General features: G+C 40.6%; 1 protein-coding gene across 1 annotated transcript in view; it reads right to left on the bottom strand.

Annotated features, from left to right (window-relative positions):
- The window catches only part of LOC145764479 (uncharacterized), a 54,844-nt gene that overhangs the window by 2,297 nt on the left and 37,603 nt on the right, over positions 1-14,944 (bottom strand). The window contains exons 20-32 of the mRNA XM_082576094.1: positions 13,741-13,785; positions 13,446-13,499; positions 10,942-10,995; positions 10,444-10,497; positions 8,531-8,602; positions 8,175-8,210; positions 8,058-8,102; positions 7,385-7,417; positions 6,974-7,120; positions 6,776-6,830; positions 6,557-6,661; positions 6,178-6,258; positions 3,717-3,794 (exon numbers count right to left, since the gene is read on the bottom strand). Of these exons, the coding sequence (XP_082432220.1) occupies positions 3,717-3,794; positions 6,178-6,258; positions 6,557-6,661; positions 6,776-6,830; positions 6,974-7,120; positions 7,385-7,417; positions 8,058-8,102; positions 8,175-8,210; positions 8,531-8,602; positions 10,444-10,497; positions 10,942-10,995; positions 13,446-13,499; positions 13,741-13,785 (859 nt within the window). The remainder of the gene's footprint in view (positions 1-3,716; positions 3,795-6,177; positions 6,259-6,556; positions 6,662-6,775; positions 6,831-6,973; positions 7,121-7,384; positions 7,418-8,057; positions 8,103-8,174; positions 8,211-8,530; positions 8,603-10,443; positions 10,498-10,941; positions 10,996-13,445; positions 13,500-13,740; positions 13,786-14,944) is intronic.

Below are 14,944 nucleotides of genomic sequence, written 5' to 3' on the forward strand. Positions count from 1 at the left end.
TGCTTCAAGACCAACTTTGAACTATTTTTCCACCTGAGCTAAAGAGACAATATTTCAGAGTGACCATCATTTTAAATTTTGACCATACGAAACAGTGTACACGTCGTGAACCGGTGGAATCCATTTGACTTAATGAACAGCACTTTGTGCTGGGCATGCCTGCATGTAAGCTCAAAGTCGAGCTCAGTTGGTTTATAGAATAAAAGCGCAGCAGGAAACACGGCCTCGCCACGTTTGTCCATGACCGGCTGAGCTGGTCTTTGGTTGACCAATCCCAAGCTCAATCGGAGATCGAGTGGCTTTGTGTAGATGTAGCAGGCTACAACATCGTCGATGTCTACAAGCCCCCACCTTCGCGGATAACATCAACAGCCATCCCAGTGTTCCCCCACCCCAGCCTCTACGCTGGCGATTTTAGTTGCCGCCGCGCTGACTGGGGCTGCGGTTCCATCAACGGCGACGGGGGGGGTCTGGCCGCTTGGGCGGCCGGCAACAGCCTCGCCCTCTTGTACAATCCTAAAGGCGCACCGAGCTTCCACTCCGGTCGTTGGAACACTGGCACGAACCCAGACCTGGCTTTCGCAAGTGATGACCCCGATGATCGCCAGTCGGACAGACGTGTGCGAGAGAAGTTCCCAAGGTCTCAACACCGACCCTCGCTAATCACGGCCCCCTTGCTTGCCACACCTATTCCGAGCAAGCCTGTCAAGCGATGGAACTTCAGAAAGGCCGATTGGGAATACTACAGCTTCCTCACAAACGAAGCTACGCAGTACCTCCCATCCCTACACACCATCAAAGTGGATGAAGCCTACCAGGACTTCTGTGATGCAATCATATCTGCGGCAAAAGACTCCATCCCGCGAGATCGACGGAAAAACTACATACCTCGCTGGGATGTGGAGTGCGAAAGGCTCTACCGAGACTTCCTCCGTTCCCCCCAGGCACCGCCACCACCAACTCAGCAACAACCCTGCTGGCGGGATTGGATTCAAAGAGGAAGCGCTGGACAGAAGCCATAGACTCAATCGACTTCACGCACTCCAGCCGCACAGCATGGAGTACACTCAACAACCTCACTGGCAGATCACGTGCCTCTCGTCGCCAGTGCCCCATTTCAGCAAATGCCATCGCCTCACAACTTGTGAAAAATGGAGTGCACAGAACGAGAGACCGTGAATCAGACAAGTCCGTCCTCAAGGAAATGACGGACCCCTGGAGGGTCCCAACACCTGTCGAGGGCAACATCTCTGGTGAGTTTACCCCAGAAGAATTTGCCTCCGCCCTCCAGCACCTAAAGCCAGGCAAATCCCTGGGCCTTGACCACCTATGACCGGAACTAATACTCCAAGCTGCCCCCTCTATAAGGTCCTGGTTAAAAGACTTCCTTTCCTGCTGCTTGCGTCACCTGCGCATCCCAAGAAACTGGAGAAGAGCCCTAGTGGTTGCAGTCCCAAAGCCGAAGAAGCCCCCAGGGGATCCGAAGAGCTACCGCCCCATTTCTCTGCTCTGTGTCCCCTTCAAGATACTCGAGAGACTTATCTGCGCCCGTGTCGAACCGATAATAGACCCTCAGCTCCCTCGGGAACAAGCCGGCTTTCGCCAACGGAAGATCAACCGTAGACCGGGTCACTCTGATGACCCAAGACATCGAGGACAGCTTCTCGGCAAAAAAGAAGGCTGGCGCCGTGTTTGTCGATCTCACGGCTGCCTACAACACTGTATGGCACAGCGGCCTTACCTGCAAACTACTCCGTCTCCTTCCTGACAGGCACATGGTCCATATGATTATGGAACTTGTGCAAAACCGCAGCTTTACCCTTTCCACCGGTAGCGGCCGACGAAGTAGACTACGTCGACTCAGGAACGGCGTCCCACAGGGCTCTGTCCTGGCTCCCCTCCTGTTTAACACTTACATCTATGACCTGCCTGACACCATCTCCAGAAAGTATGCTTACGCAGACGATCTGGCTCTCCTTCATCCAACCGGAGACTGGCAGTCAATGGAGAGAAACCTAAGCCAGGACATGTCAACTATATCAACATATCTCCAGAAATGGAAGCTACAGCTCAGCAAGGCAAAGACAGTGTCGGCGGGCTTCCATCTAAACAACAAGGAAGCAAAACGTGAGATCAACATTACCACCGATGACGAACACCTCCCCTACTGCGCCGAATCCACCTACCTCGCCGTAACCCTGGACAGGTCACTCACGTACCGACGACACCTGGAGTCACTGCGTAAAAAACTATCTGCGCGCGTTGCACTTTTGAGGCGGCTGGCGGGTTCCGGCTGGGGAGCTGATGCGAAAACCCTTCGCACAGCTACCTTGGCTCTTGCCCATTCTACCTCTGAGTACTGCGCACCAGTGTGGTGCCGCAGCTCTCACACCCGCCACATTGACACCGCCATCAATGACGCACTACGCACTGTGACTGGATGCCTGCGTCCCACTCCAACGGACTGCCTTCCCATCCTTGCAGGCATCCAACCTGCTGAGTTTCGCCGTAAAGGAGCCATGATTTCCCTTGCTCGTCGCGCACTGGACCCCGACCACCTCCTCCACAATACACTTCAGCGCCTACCTGGAGGACAGCAGCGACTGAAATCAAGACGCCCATTTGTGCCCGCCGCACGGCAGCTTCTGAACAATGTTGAAGATCTTGGAATAAGTGCGGCACACTGGACGAACTACACATAGAACATGGAGTGGCAAAACAACACCTCCCGACTCCGTGATTTCCTACCCGACGTCGATCCCCACCCTCCGGGAATGTCCCTCGCAAGACTTGCGTGGGTCCGGCTTAACCGCCTACGAACCGGCCTCGGTCGCTTTCGTTCAGACATGTGCAGATTGGGCCTGGCTCCCTCACCGGGATGCGAGTGTGGCGCCACAGACCAGACAGTAGATCATGTCGTCCATGACTGCCCAATCCATCGGCTACCACATGGAACGCTAGGACTGAGGGCCCTGGATGACGAGACTGTCGAGTGGCTGATGACATCATGCCCAAACATATAGTTTGGAAGAAGACAGCTCATACAACGAAGATGAAGATTATACACCTCATGTGATCTGTTACCCGCCGTGTTATTTATACGTAAATATTCTTATATCACTTGTTAAGTTTGCGCTGTTCCAGTCCGGAGTGCAGTTACAGAATAGCGCATAGAACGAGTATCTCGGCCAGTTTTCACCATAGCACAAGCTTCATTAAAGCACAGTGCCTAATGCGTCCACTTAACGTTTAAGTTAGGAAGTGTTTCTTGGAATAAAGTGATTGGTTTTTCATGTTTCTCGCCGCCTTTGACACAAACCATGCAACACTGAGAGTGTTCATAGAAAAATAACGTAGAAAATTAAATTGTTGGAAGACAAAGCAGAGGAAGAAGACTGAAGAAGAAGGAAGAAGACGCGATGGACATACGAGATGATAAATAGGAGTAAAAACAATCGCTGAAAATAAAGAATCGGCCACTCCCACTGGTGGAGACAAAGCCTACAGTAGTTCGGATGATGATGATGATGATAAATTGCTTAAAACTATTCTTTGCTTTTGCTTTTGCAAAGCAATTACTATTGGACTGCTAAAACGGAAAGTTGAGTAGGTGTAATTTTTCAGTTCAATTTACCTGGGTATTGACAATACAGCAAATGTCTTAATTGGACGCTCTCAACCTTGACTTCCATTGCACAGTACTGTAAGCTACTAACCTGGTGGTCCAGCCATCCCGGGCTGACCGGGGGAGCCCACGCCTGTCTTTCCACGGTCGCCTTTGCTTCCAGGAGATCCTGAAATACAAATATTCCCCTTGTTAAAAATAAGAGAAATGAACGACAATATACCGTATATCAACACATTACCAGCTAAGAGGGTACCCATTGATTTAGGCGGACCACACCATGCGGACATTTTAAGTCATAAGTGTACGGTGTATTATTACATTACTACTAATACAATAAAATAGACGAGCACCAACAAATAAATAACAAATCCACAATGTTTTAAAATCTAATTATATTGTAGACTTTAAGCTTTTTATAGGTAAACAGAAATACATTTAGCAGGGCAGTCAAACTAATAAGTTATTCAAATTTTAAAATAATGTCATATATAGATTGCAATCTTGAGATACTTTGAGTGATGATTTGACATCAACCATTTTCAAGATTTTTTTTAAATTCTTTGATTATCCACTGGTCAACAAGAAAATTTTACAAGCTAGACTAACAACCTTTTTTAGGTAATTCAGGTGTGCTGAGCTCGAATCTGAAGTCAGAATTTTCCTATCACGTCAGGATTTCAAGATAATTACACTTTTGTTCGTTTCTTAGCAAAAAAATCAATTTTTCTACAGTTGATTGTCTCCAACAAAGGTACATAATGACGTAATAATAACCTTTGGCTTTTCGCTTTTGTGACATCATAACTGTCATAATGGACTGCTGGTTATCATTCAGTTCTAGGTATACAGTACTATTATATCAAGTGACTGTATCATTGGTTTTAGAGTTGTTGCTGCGTTTGTGTTGCAGTTATGCGCAGCTATAATGTATTTGGTTAAGCTTAGTATTGTGTTTGGAGGCATCACAATGTATCTTTTCAGGTTATTGTATACTTTTTACTAACGTAGTCAGCAATAGAGACTGCAAGAAGTATGAGTTCTCCACCAAGCAGCTCAAGGCGAGCTTGCTTGAACCATCCAGACAAGTTTTGTTACATATGCGGAGAATACACTCCACTTTCCTCACACTATGAAGCTCTCCACCAGAGTCAAGTTTGCGTACAAGCACTATTTTGGATGTCAAATCGGTGACCAAGACAAGAGCTGGGCCCAACACACTTGCTGCAATCGATGCAGAACAGGCCTTCTGTTATGGCTTGATGGTAAAAGGAAGGCTATCCCTTTTGCTGTGCCAACGATATGGCGTGAGCAAAGTAACCATCACTCAGACTGTTACTTATCAAAGGATTTTCACGCAAAACAAGTCTAAGATTGAATATCCAGTTTGCCCTTCAGCTCTTCTACCCGTTATCCATGGTACTGAAATTGCTATTCCACTTCCTCCAGTTAGAGATAAGGAGTTCTTATTTAGCGATGAACCGGTGAGTAGCTAAATAATTGTGAACGCAGCAAGAAACTTTCGCGTTTTTTTACAACTGAAGATGATATATGTTACTGTAAAAATGTAGATGGTTTAAAGCAAGAGCTAGGATGTGAACGCGATACTGTAGACTGGAAGCTATTCATTGATTCCAGCAAAACAAGTTTGAAAACTGTGTTGTTGCACAGTGGTAACAATCAGCCGTATCTTCCTTTAGCACATATAGCAATAGCAAGAAAGAAACACATGAAACAATGAAAGTACTTCTAAAACTGCTAAATTATTCTGTGTACAAATGGAAAATCTGTGGAGATGTAAAGTCATATCTCTTCTCTTAGGATTGCTTTCCCCTCCCCCTCCCTGGCTATGCCCCTGATCACCTACTGAAGTTTACATTGCTGTTTACATTACTGTTGACTGCTTTTGATTGTTTATTGTTTACGTTCTTGTTGAATGGTCGATAACTGTTTTATCCTTATTGACTTTTGATGATTGTTTTAGAGCTCGAATTTTTGTTATATGCTGAAAATAGCAAAATTTGGTTCATGTCGGTATCTCAGAAACGTGAAGTGATAGAGAAAATCTGACTTCATATTTGAAATCAGCGCCCCAAATTCAGCTAAGAACACCTGTTTTCATGTTCTGTATCAAAACAATTTTTTTTTTTTTGTTGACCAGTGTTATGACTCAACCTGGAAACGAACCTAGATCTACCAGAATTAGGATCGAAGCTACTAATCACTCACAAGTTAGCGGGTATTCAAAGTGACTAAGTTAGTTAAAACAGTTTATTATCTTTACTTCGCCAAATTCCAGTGACTGCTGCCTATTGGTGAAAAAATGATCTAAGACTCATCAACATATCAATAAAAAGAAATGTAAAAAAAAACAGCAGACTATTTACGACATTTCGCACATAAATCAAGTGCTTACAGCAGCAATAGTCACGACAATAGAAAAATAAAAAATAAAATCCTGGTCACACAGCAGATGGCATTTGACGAAAAGAAAAACAATAAGTCAATAAATGAAAATAATTCCAAACTGTAGTAGTAGCAAATCATCTAACCTTTTGGACCTGACGCTCCTACCCGACCTTCCAAACCTTGTGTTCCACTTGGTCCTGGTTTTCCCATTTGCCCTGGCAGTCCTAACATTTAAAAAAAGAAAAGAAATAACAATGATGCTGAATTTGTAATTTTTATTTCTTTTACAAAATAAAGTGGAAATATTTTCTCTTTCTTCCATATCAAGCAAAAATGACACCTTTTTTCAAAACCGTTGCCACTGTTTACAAATAACGAGTTCAGTCAACGCAGTGTGTTTTGCTCTTCTGGTTGGCTTCATTCTTTTTCATTCCTGCACTTATGAAAAGGTCTTCTATGTAAAACAACCGAATGAGAAATACTTGAAACATTGACAGTGGTTACAGATTACAAACCACATACCTCGCTCGCCTGGTAGACCTGGTTCTCCTGGGGGTCCGGGACGCCCAGGGGGGCCAGGAGCAGACAATAATTGTGGCTGGGGACTTCTTAATCCTTGAGCTTCCTCTGCAACAAGTGTCATTGCAACTTTAGTATAGGTGCCAATACGGAACATAGATGATGTATGACACCTATAGCATGACCGATCACCAGCATATCATAAATGCTGCAAACACTCACCTCTCAAAATTCTTCGTATTAATTCCAAGATCTTTTGATCACTAGGATCTCTTCCCTAAACACAAATGCCAATATCCCTTTTTATCTCGTCAACGACGCACCACAAATAAGATCGAAATAAAACATGGCATTTCAAACGAGTGTGGTAACGCTGGCGGTGACAACCGTACGTTGCAGCAGAGAAAGGCAGGCACTTACTGGTGGCCCTTGTGATCCTGTCTGACCCCTAGGTCCTCTTGGGCCGTGAGGCCCACTTCTTCCAGAAATTCCCCGGGGCCCTTCTGGTCCAGGAGGTCCTCCTATTCCTGCTGGTCCTCTTTGCCCATTCTCTCCTGGTGTTCCAGGCTGTAAAATATTGGCTTTGTTCTTCGTGCCCAGAAACGAAAGGCCGGAGCGCTACGGTACTTGAAAATTTTTGGAAATACACTCTAGCCAGAATTTACAAGCATTGCCGCCATTAAGATTATGAAATGACCAATAAACAAGTACGGAAATACAAAAATTACAGTTACACAATAATATAAAAATAACATTATTGTACAACAACAACGTCAATTAAGAAAACATTTTAGAAAGAAAGCAATTTGTTTAAAAAGTGCCAAAAAGTACCGATCCACGTTCTCCAGGAATCCCATTCTCCCCCTGAAAGTATAGCAAACATTGTGTGCATTAATGTAACCACATAATGTACACATAATACATGACCACAGCTGCTAACCTTGATGATATTGTTCACGATCGGCAATGACACATTCACATGAAACTTCTTGAAAAGCGCTATTGCTAAGCCTTGTTTTCGATCTCCAGTAATTTAATTTTAAAAAAATTGATAGCTGCAATTTCTTAAATACGCTCCGTTACAACACAATTTTTTCACTGTTATTGGTTTGTCGACTTTCTGTAGGCCTATAGCTACCCTAAAACTACGACTAATGGCTTTTACTGGTCTTAATCGTGATGTGCAAATTCTTAAAAGTTATTGCATATAAAAAGGGTAAAGCTTGTGGTAGCACGGGATTTAATATGCACAGCTTGATCTTTCTGGCATGAAATTTAGCTTAAATACTCTAGCAGTTCTAAAAAACGTCATTTGCATCGTCTTGGGTTTTTTGTTTGATAAAGAAATGATGAATTGGAAATGATAAAAAAAACTATCCATGTATTCCTAGTCCACATTTTTGTAAATTTTATTCTTGAAATTGTTTCCAACTTACATGTCAGTCAGCCACAAAGATTGTATTTAACTGATGCATCGTGTATAGTATGCAATATCTCAACTTACCTTTGGTCCGATCGGTCCCCCTGGTCCTTCTGGGCCGTCGTTACCCTGTAAGAAAATTAAAAATTTAAGCAGTATGTAAACCATCAAAACAAAACTTAACATTGTAACACAACTTACCGGTTCTCCTTTTGATCCTCCAGTTCCAGTTGATCCCTGCAAAGGACAAAAAGCATTCATCACCAAGATGCTTGTAATCGAAACAACATCGCCAGGGATCAGAAACATATACAATGACGTGACTCAGTACCAAAAAAACAAAAAATATCAAATAGTTACTGTACTATCAAGAGAAAATTTTGTTGGCTCAATGTAGACCTACTACTTAGCTCAGTGTTCAAGCCCAATGGCAGCCTTGAGACTCAAAGCCAATCGCTCACCCAATAAACCATGGCAACCGTACTTTTCTGTGTATTGGTTGGAGTACACATATAACTTTTTAGACATGTTTGTATGAACACAGCATAATAACTTACCTTATGCCCTTTGAACCCTGGAAATCCTCTTTCCCCTGGCCTTCCCTGCAATCCACGATCTCCAACGTCCCCCTGTTAGAATTAAATTATGTATTCAGAAAAGGTGTTTGCTTGTATCAAACATTACACAAGCCAACACACTTTTTGTGTCAGCATAGTAAATGTCATTCTAGGGTATATTTTGGGTGCTGAATTCAAAAATCACATCAGATTTTTTGTATCACATCAGGATTTTATGATATCTGGATGCTGTTTTGGTAAAAATGGGTAAAATCGACTCCTGATCTGTATTGGTAGACTTTGGCGTTTCATGGAATTTGAACTCTTTTTTGTCAACAAGGTCTGTGATAAAGTCTAAATTCATCACGATAAAGTCTAAAGTCTACACAAGAGATACAAACATAATATTAATGAAAACATTGAGGTATTTCAAGACCTGTTTTATTTTTATTTTTTTTTTTATTGAAGTGTGGTAACTTGAACCTAATTCTTCAAAGTTTATCTGCTAACACTAAACGTTCAACGTCATTTTTTTTTACAAGAGTAGGCTACATTGTTACTTTTTTCGTGTTAAGAAGTAGGTTTGATGGCTGTGCAAATCCCCAATACATCTTTTAAACCTTTTGGTTTTGCCATCTTTTCCTTTAGTTGGTGCTACAGTTGTGTGTTTGTAATGTCATTCGTTATTATGTTTGCGCCAGCAAAGAAAAATAAAATTGAAGAAATTGAATAGAATAAACACTTAAAAATAGGTTCAATTCTACAAAAAAAAGAAAATTCACATGCACATTTGGAAAACGTTACTCTAGACAAACTTTCGCTTGCATAATTTTTGTGAATGTTGTGAGTGGATTTAAGATTTCCATTGATCTATCGTTTTAGGTTTGCCACACAAGCTTTACATGCAGCATGTGTGGAGCCCATGATTTGTCCTGATCACCCAGGCGAATTTTAAAGTTTGTAAGATATGCTTGTTTCACAAAACTTGTTATGGTTTGCCTTTGGTTAGGAACAGTAGCCTATAACTGTTACATATGTAACAAAGAACATCAGGGTCATTTTCACACTTTTTTGAAGATGTCATTCTGCTACTTATTCACACCACAAACAGAATTAACACCTTGCTAATATGAAAAAATCTGAATACATGAAAATTCAAATAAGAATGAGTCATAGACAAGTTTCACATGCGCTTAAATCTCCACGTTCAGCGAAAAAGAAAAAACCGATGTTATTTATCAAAAAGTAGAATGGTACTAAGCATTCAGGCGAATGTGAATGTAACCCTGCCTGTAAGGGGTGGTTTATGGACAGTTCTCAGAAGGTACATAAGTTGGATGGTCTACCATAGACAGATGGTCCACTAGCCAGATGGTCTAGGTGACTCGTTTGACCAGTGGACCATCTAGCTAGGGGGGCTTCTGACTAGTGTACCTTCTGAAGGTAGGTCGGTCACTCCAATGGTCATGGTGTCATCATACATCTCCAAATGTACAAAATAAAATCATTTCCATGAATATGACAAATTTTGAAACACTTTTGGCTCATAAGGTCTTTATGAAACGGTAACAGTAAGAGAAAATTCGGCCAAAAAGCCAATATTATGAGAAAAAGTATCATGCAAAAATCTCAAAAACCTGATGTGATGGATGAAATCTGATGTGATTTTTGAAATCAGCAGCCTCAATATACCCCAAATCACACCTTACATTGCAGACACAAATTTTTTTATTATTTTTGTTGGCTTGTGTTAGTTATGCTCATTAATTGAACTTGAACGTTATTTAAGCTTCAGCTAAACTTGTTATTTCTTGTCTAAAAGCTGAAAATGATTGCATCTTAATTACTCCCACAAGTGCGCATACTGTATATAAAAAAAACGCATTGGCACTGGTTTTGACAAAGTTTATTACCTTGCCGCCTCTTGGTCCTGGTGCTCCAATATCACCACTTGGGCCGGGTTCACCCTGCCAGGAATAAGTGTTAGTAGTGAACGCAAAGCTAGGCAATACAAGTGCATTTTTACTGTTAGAGTAAAAAAGGTAATACTCTCAACAGATATTGGTTCCTCAGTAGTCATAATAAATCTTGCTAAGAAAAGCGACCAATACAAATGCGCAACTATTCGCTCAAAAACAAAAGTTGTTGGACCCTTCAAAGTTCAAACCCATGATTTGTTTCAATACGGAGTGAGTACTGAGTATAGAATTATAGTAATTATTGTTTCAAAAAAATAAAAAATAAAAATAGAAACAATTTAAATCGTTGTGACACGTTGTTGTTCATAGTGCAACAGCAAACAAGTTAAAAATTACATAGACAATCAACTTACCGCTCAATTTTAATAGTAATTTCAAACGGGATTACGTTCAAAACAAACCAATGGTTCCAAGAATTATCCAAGCACTCACCTCTTTGCCTTGCTTTCCTTGTGGCCCTTGGATTCCAGCTTGACCTCGTGGCCCCTATATGAAACGGCACGTGGTAATAATAACTTCATTACTTTCAGTTAAAAAGTTTTTAAAGTGGGACTGTAAAATTGTGAAAGATTTATTCAAATTTCTAATTACATTACAAATTTATTCAAACAAGATAAAGTAGATCAATCATTCAAGCCGTTTTAATAGTATAGATCAGTGGTTTCCAACCTTTTAGATCTTGCGGCACCCTATCAAAGAGATAAATAGTCGGCGGCACCCTGGCACAACTGGATCAATTATATGAGGTTTCTGTATTTCAAATAACTGTATGAAATAACACAGAAGTGATTACCGATACAGTATTTTCTATGTCGGCAAGCCCGGCGGCAAACATATCACAAATTCTTCTACAAATGGTATTATTTGACAAGGGAATCTTTTTTTATTTCTTCCTCGGCCTTATTTCCGAGCATTGTTTTCACAATTGCACTGCACGCAGGAAGGATAATGCACTCCGCTTCGGTGTGAGGCTTTGAGTTTTTAGCAATAGTTTCTGCTACTAAATAACTGGCCTCGAACTTTGGTAGATATAGGCTATACTGTACTTCGAAAATTTGTGTAAACGCCTGGCTTTGCTGTTTTCTCTCAGCTAAAACTCTCTCAAAATGTATTCGAGGTTTATACTGTAAGAGAGATGTCCATGTTTTTTTAGTGAAGTGTCTGTTCCATTTTCTTGGCACCATGGCTTCGTTTGACAATTTTTGTTTGCATGTAAGACACTCTGGTAGAGGTTGTGCTTATGGTCATCATAATCAAATAACTGTCACAGAAAAGACCAAAGACCAGTCTTTTTGCTTTCTTTTTACTTGTACTTCCTACTCCTGCATCATAATCGACATTGTTCCACTTTCTTTTCTGTGTAATAAATTTCTCCATCATAAGTAAGTTATAAAGAACAAACTAATTATAACTTAGCCTTTTCTCGATTAGCTATGTATCGTGCTTCTATTTGCAGGTATCCCCGTGCAAAAGTTTTCAATTTTATTTTGCAAACAACCTTGTTCTTAGGTTCGCAAACAATCTTGCTATTTTATAATCCTGCTGGGTCACACAATCCGATAATCCATCACTGCAATTTGACTTAGTGCGCCGTGAAACGTAAAATAAAATCATGAAACATGGCAATAATGTTGCGTTTCAAACGTTTTAATGGAAAGAACAGCAACGAGTCAAAATCTCTTTCAAGTTGTTTTTCCTGGGCGAGAAAACAAAGGCTTACCGCGGATTAAAGTTAAACAAATTCCGCACTTAACGGGTTAAAGTTAAAATAAAGAATGGGCCCCAGTATTGCAATATCTCGCGGCACCCTTGAGCATTGCAATTGGCACCCCAGGGTGCCGCGGCACCCCGGTTGGGAACCACTGGTATAGATGGTATGCCAAAACTGCAAATGCTTGAAATGCTACAAGAACTACATCACTTCTAAAATGCCGAGTATAACTAAACGAAAGGTTCAGAAGTTACTTTTAAAACAAAGATTTTTAGAAATAAAGAATGAAAAACTATCAATTTATAGAAGGGTATGTCAAAATAGTTATCAATTAGCAAAGAGTTCATCGAAACAGCCACGTTCGTTTGCCTCAATTGCGCTTGAGCAACGCACACTAAGGGCAATTAGGGAAATTTTACTCTGTCACTTTCCTTACGTCAGTGGTTCAAAACCTCTACAAGTTTGCGAAACTGCCAGGATGTAGCTGGTAAAAGAAGCTTTCTCAGTTTGAGGATAAAAAGTCTCACAATCAATCGTTTTTTTACCTCAAATATTATTTTTGGCTGGCTCACTAAAAAAAATATAAACAAAAAGGCTCACTAATGTTTACAAAATAAAACTATTCCAAAACCTCAATAATGTAATATTATTTTCAAAATTAAGCCACTCAAAAAATTTGTTAAAATTCCTAAAGAGAAATTACAAATTAGTTAACATTGGTAGAAAACGTTTAAGATGATTTTCCTAAACACTAAATATATTGAAGTGACGTAGCCTATTACGCGATGTTTCTATTTACATTAGTGCAATACTTGATGCAAGTAACTTTGGGTTTTCCGAAATTAAAATCGGGTAATCGGTTCTATAAGCTAACTGGCCTAAATGTATCAACACTATTGCACTGAAGAAATGATAAACAATCATTGGCTCTTATTGTAATTTTGTGCGGCTTCCGGTTTACTTTTGGTGGTTTATGCGTTGTTGCTGTATATTAAACACACTGTACCATGACGTAGTACGGACACGACATTTACATAGGCTAAAACCAAATACCAAAGATATAACAAGACATTACAGAGAAATCAAATAGACTTATGCATGTATTGCGTATGATTTTGAACTGTTAAATTGGTCAAAAGTTGAAAAGTTTTATGCACCTAAAAACTTAGCCAAGCGCCGTGAGCCACGCCACACCTTCGTTTAACCTCTGCAAAATTAAGCTCACCTCTTTTCCTTGTGGTCCCCTCTCACCATCTTTTCCAGGTCTCCCAGACTCTCCCTGAAGTAGAAAAATAACTCTGATATCTCAACAATAAGTTCGACTATGAGTAGAAACACATGTGGTTACAGATAAAATTTACTTTGTGACTCATGACAAATCAGGTCGTATATTTCCGAAATAACTTATTTTATTATGGTGAAAAGATTAAAATGATTATTTGTTATTAGTATTACAAAATGTACATTGTTTTGGTACGTAAACAAGTACCTCTTTCCACATTTGAAACTAGTCAACTTACCGGAACACCTGCCATTCCTTTTTCTCCACTGTCTCCTTTATTGCCCTATAATAAAACAAATACCTTAATAAAAAATTTAAATAAAAAGTCCATTTGGAGAATCTTGATTGTGTTTGTGCTTTGTTACGATAAGATTCTGTTAAACCAAGATAGTTTTCGCTTTGCGTTGCCTTCTTTCATGTCAATATTGTCTAGCTGTGTCTGATTTGAACAAATGACAGTTTCTTTTAAATCTGGAATGGAAATCACCAAACAAAAAGTTGTTTAGATAATAGGACTACAGATTCAGATAAAACTGGCGAGATGGTCTGAGTGAGCTGATCTTAAAAGGTTTTATTTTCAACTCTAAAGCTACAGTAAATGCAGAAGCGCACTGAAGTAAAGGCATATTACTTTTGAGTGGGATTCTATTAGTTATTATTGGCTATGGTAAAGTCACGGTTGTGTGGATCCAGCTGTGAGCGGATGGTGGAATCTACACCAGGCTGCGTGAACTGTTGTTCCCTTTCTGGAAGACAATGGTGTTTGATCCCAGTTACAGGAGTTAAAGTTGACTGTATGAATCACAAGGGAACACAATTTTTGTTGACTTTGATCTAACAATTGTTTTTGACTAACTTTTGGGCGCTGAATCCAAAAATGACATCAGTTATTCTCTACCACGTCAAGTTTTTGAGCTAGGTACTCACCACTTTGTCTCATAACCCACAAAAAGTAAAACATTTAAGACATCTGCGTTTGTTGTGTAAAACGTTTTAAGAACTACAAGCAACCGAAAGTAACTCCATGGTTTATAAATAAACGTTTGTACAGCTATATTCTGTTCCTTGAAACGGATAGGCCTATTGCTTCTGCAGGACAAATAAAGAGCGAGTTTTAGGGAAGAAATTTACGCTTGTAGCTTTTCCTGACATGTTTAAGCTATGTGCAGTCTCGCTTAATGCTCTCCAGCAATAGTCATCCAGCATTAGCAAGTCTCATCTTTCCTCCATCACTTTCAGATCTTGGCAAAATCTTTCTCCTTGCTCATCGCTGACCGCACCAAGGTTTTCCGGGAAATTTGCAAGATGGCTATGCAAAAAATGAATCTTGATACTCATGTTGCAGCCGAGTTCTTTGGAGCTTTCCAATGGCTTCTGAACAATTTCGATGTAATTCTCTGCCCGTGTATTCCCAAGAAAACCCTTGGCAAAGTTTTTAAATG

Source organism: Aplidium turbinatum, chromosome 2, assembly GCF_918807975.1.
Source record: "Aplidium turbinatum chromosome 2, kaAplTurb1.1, whole genome shotgun sequence".
In the NCBI taxonomy this organism is placed as follows: Eukaryota; Metazoa; Chordata; class Ascidiacea; order Aplousobranchia; family Polyclinidae; genus Aplidium; species Aplidium turbinatum.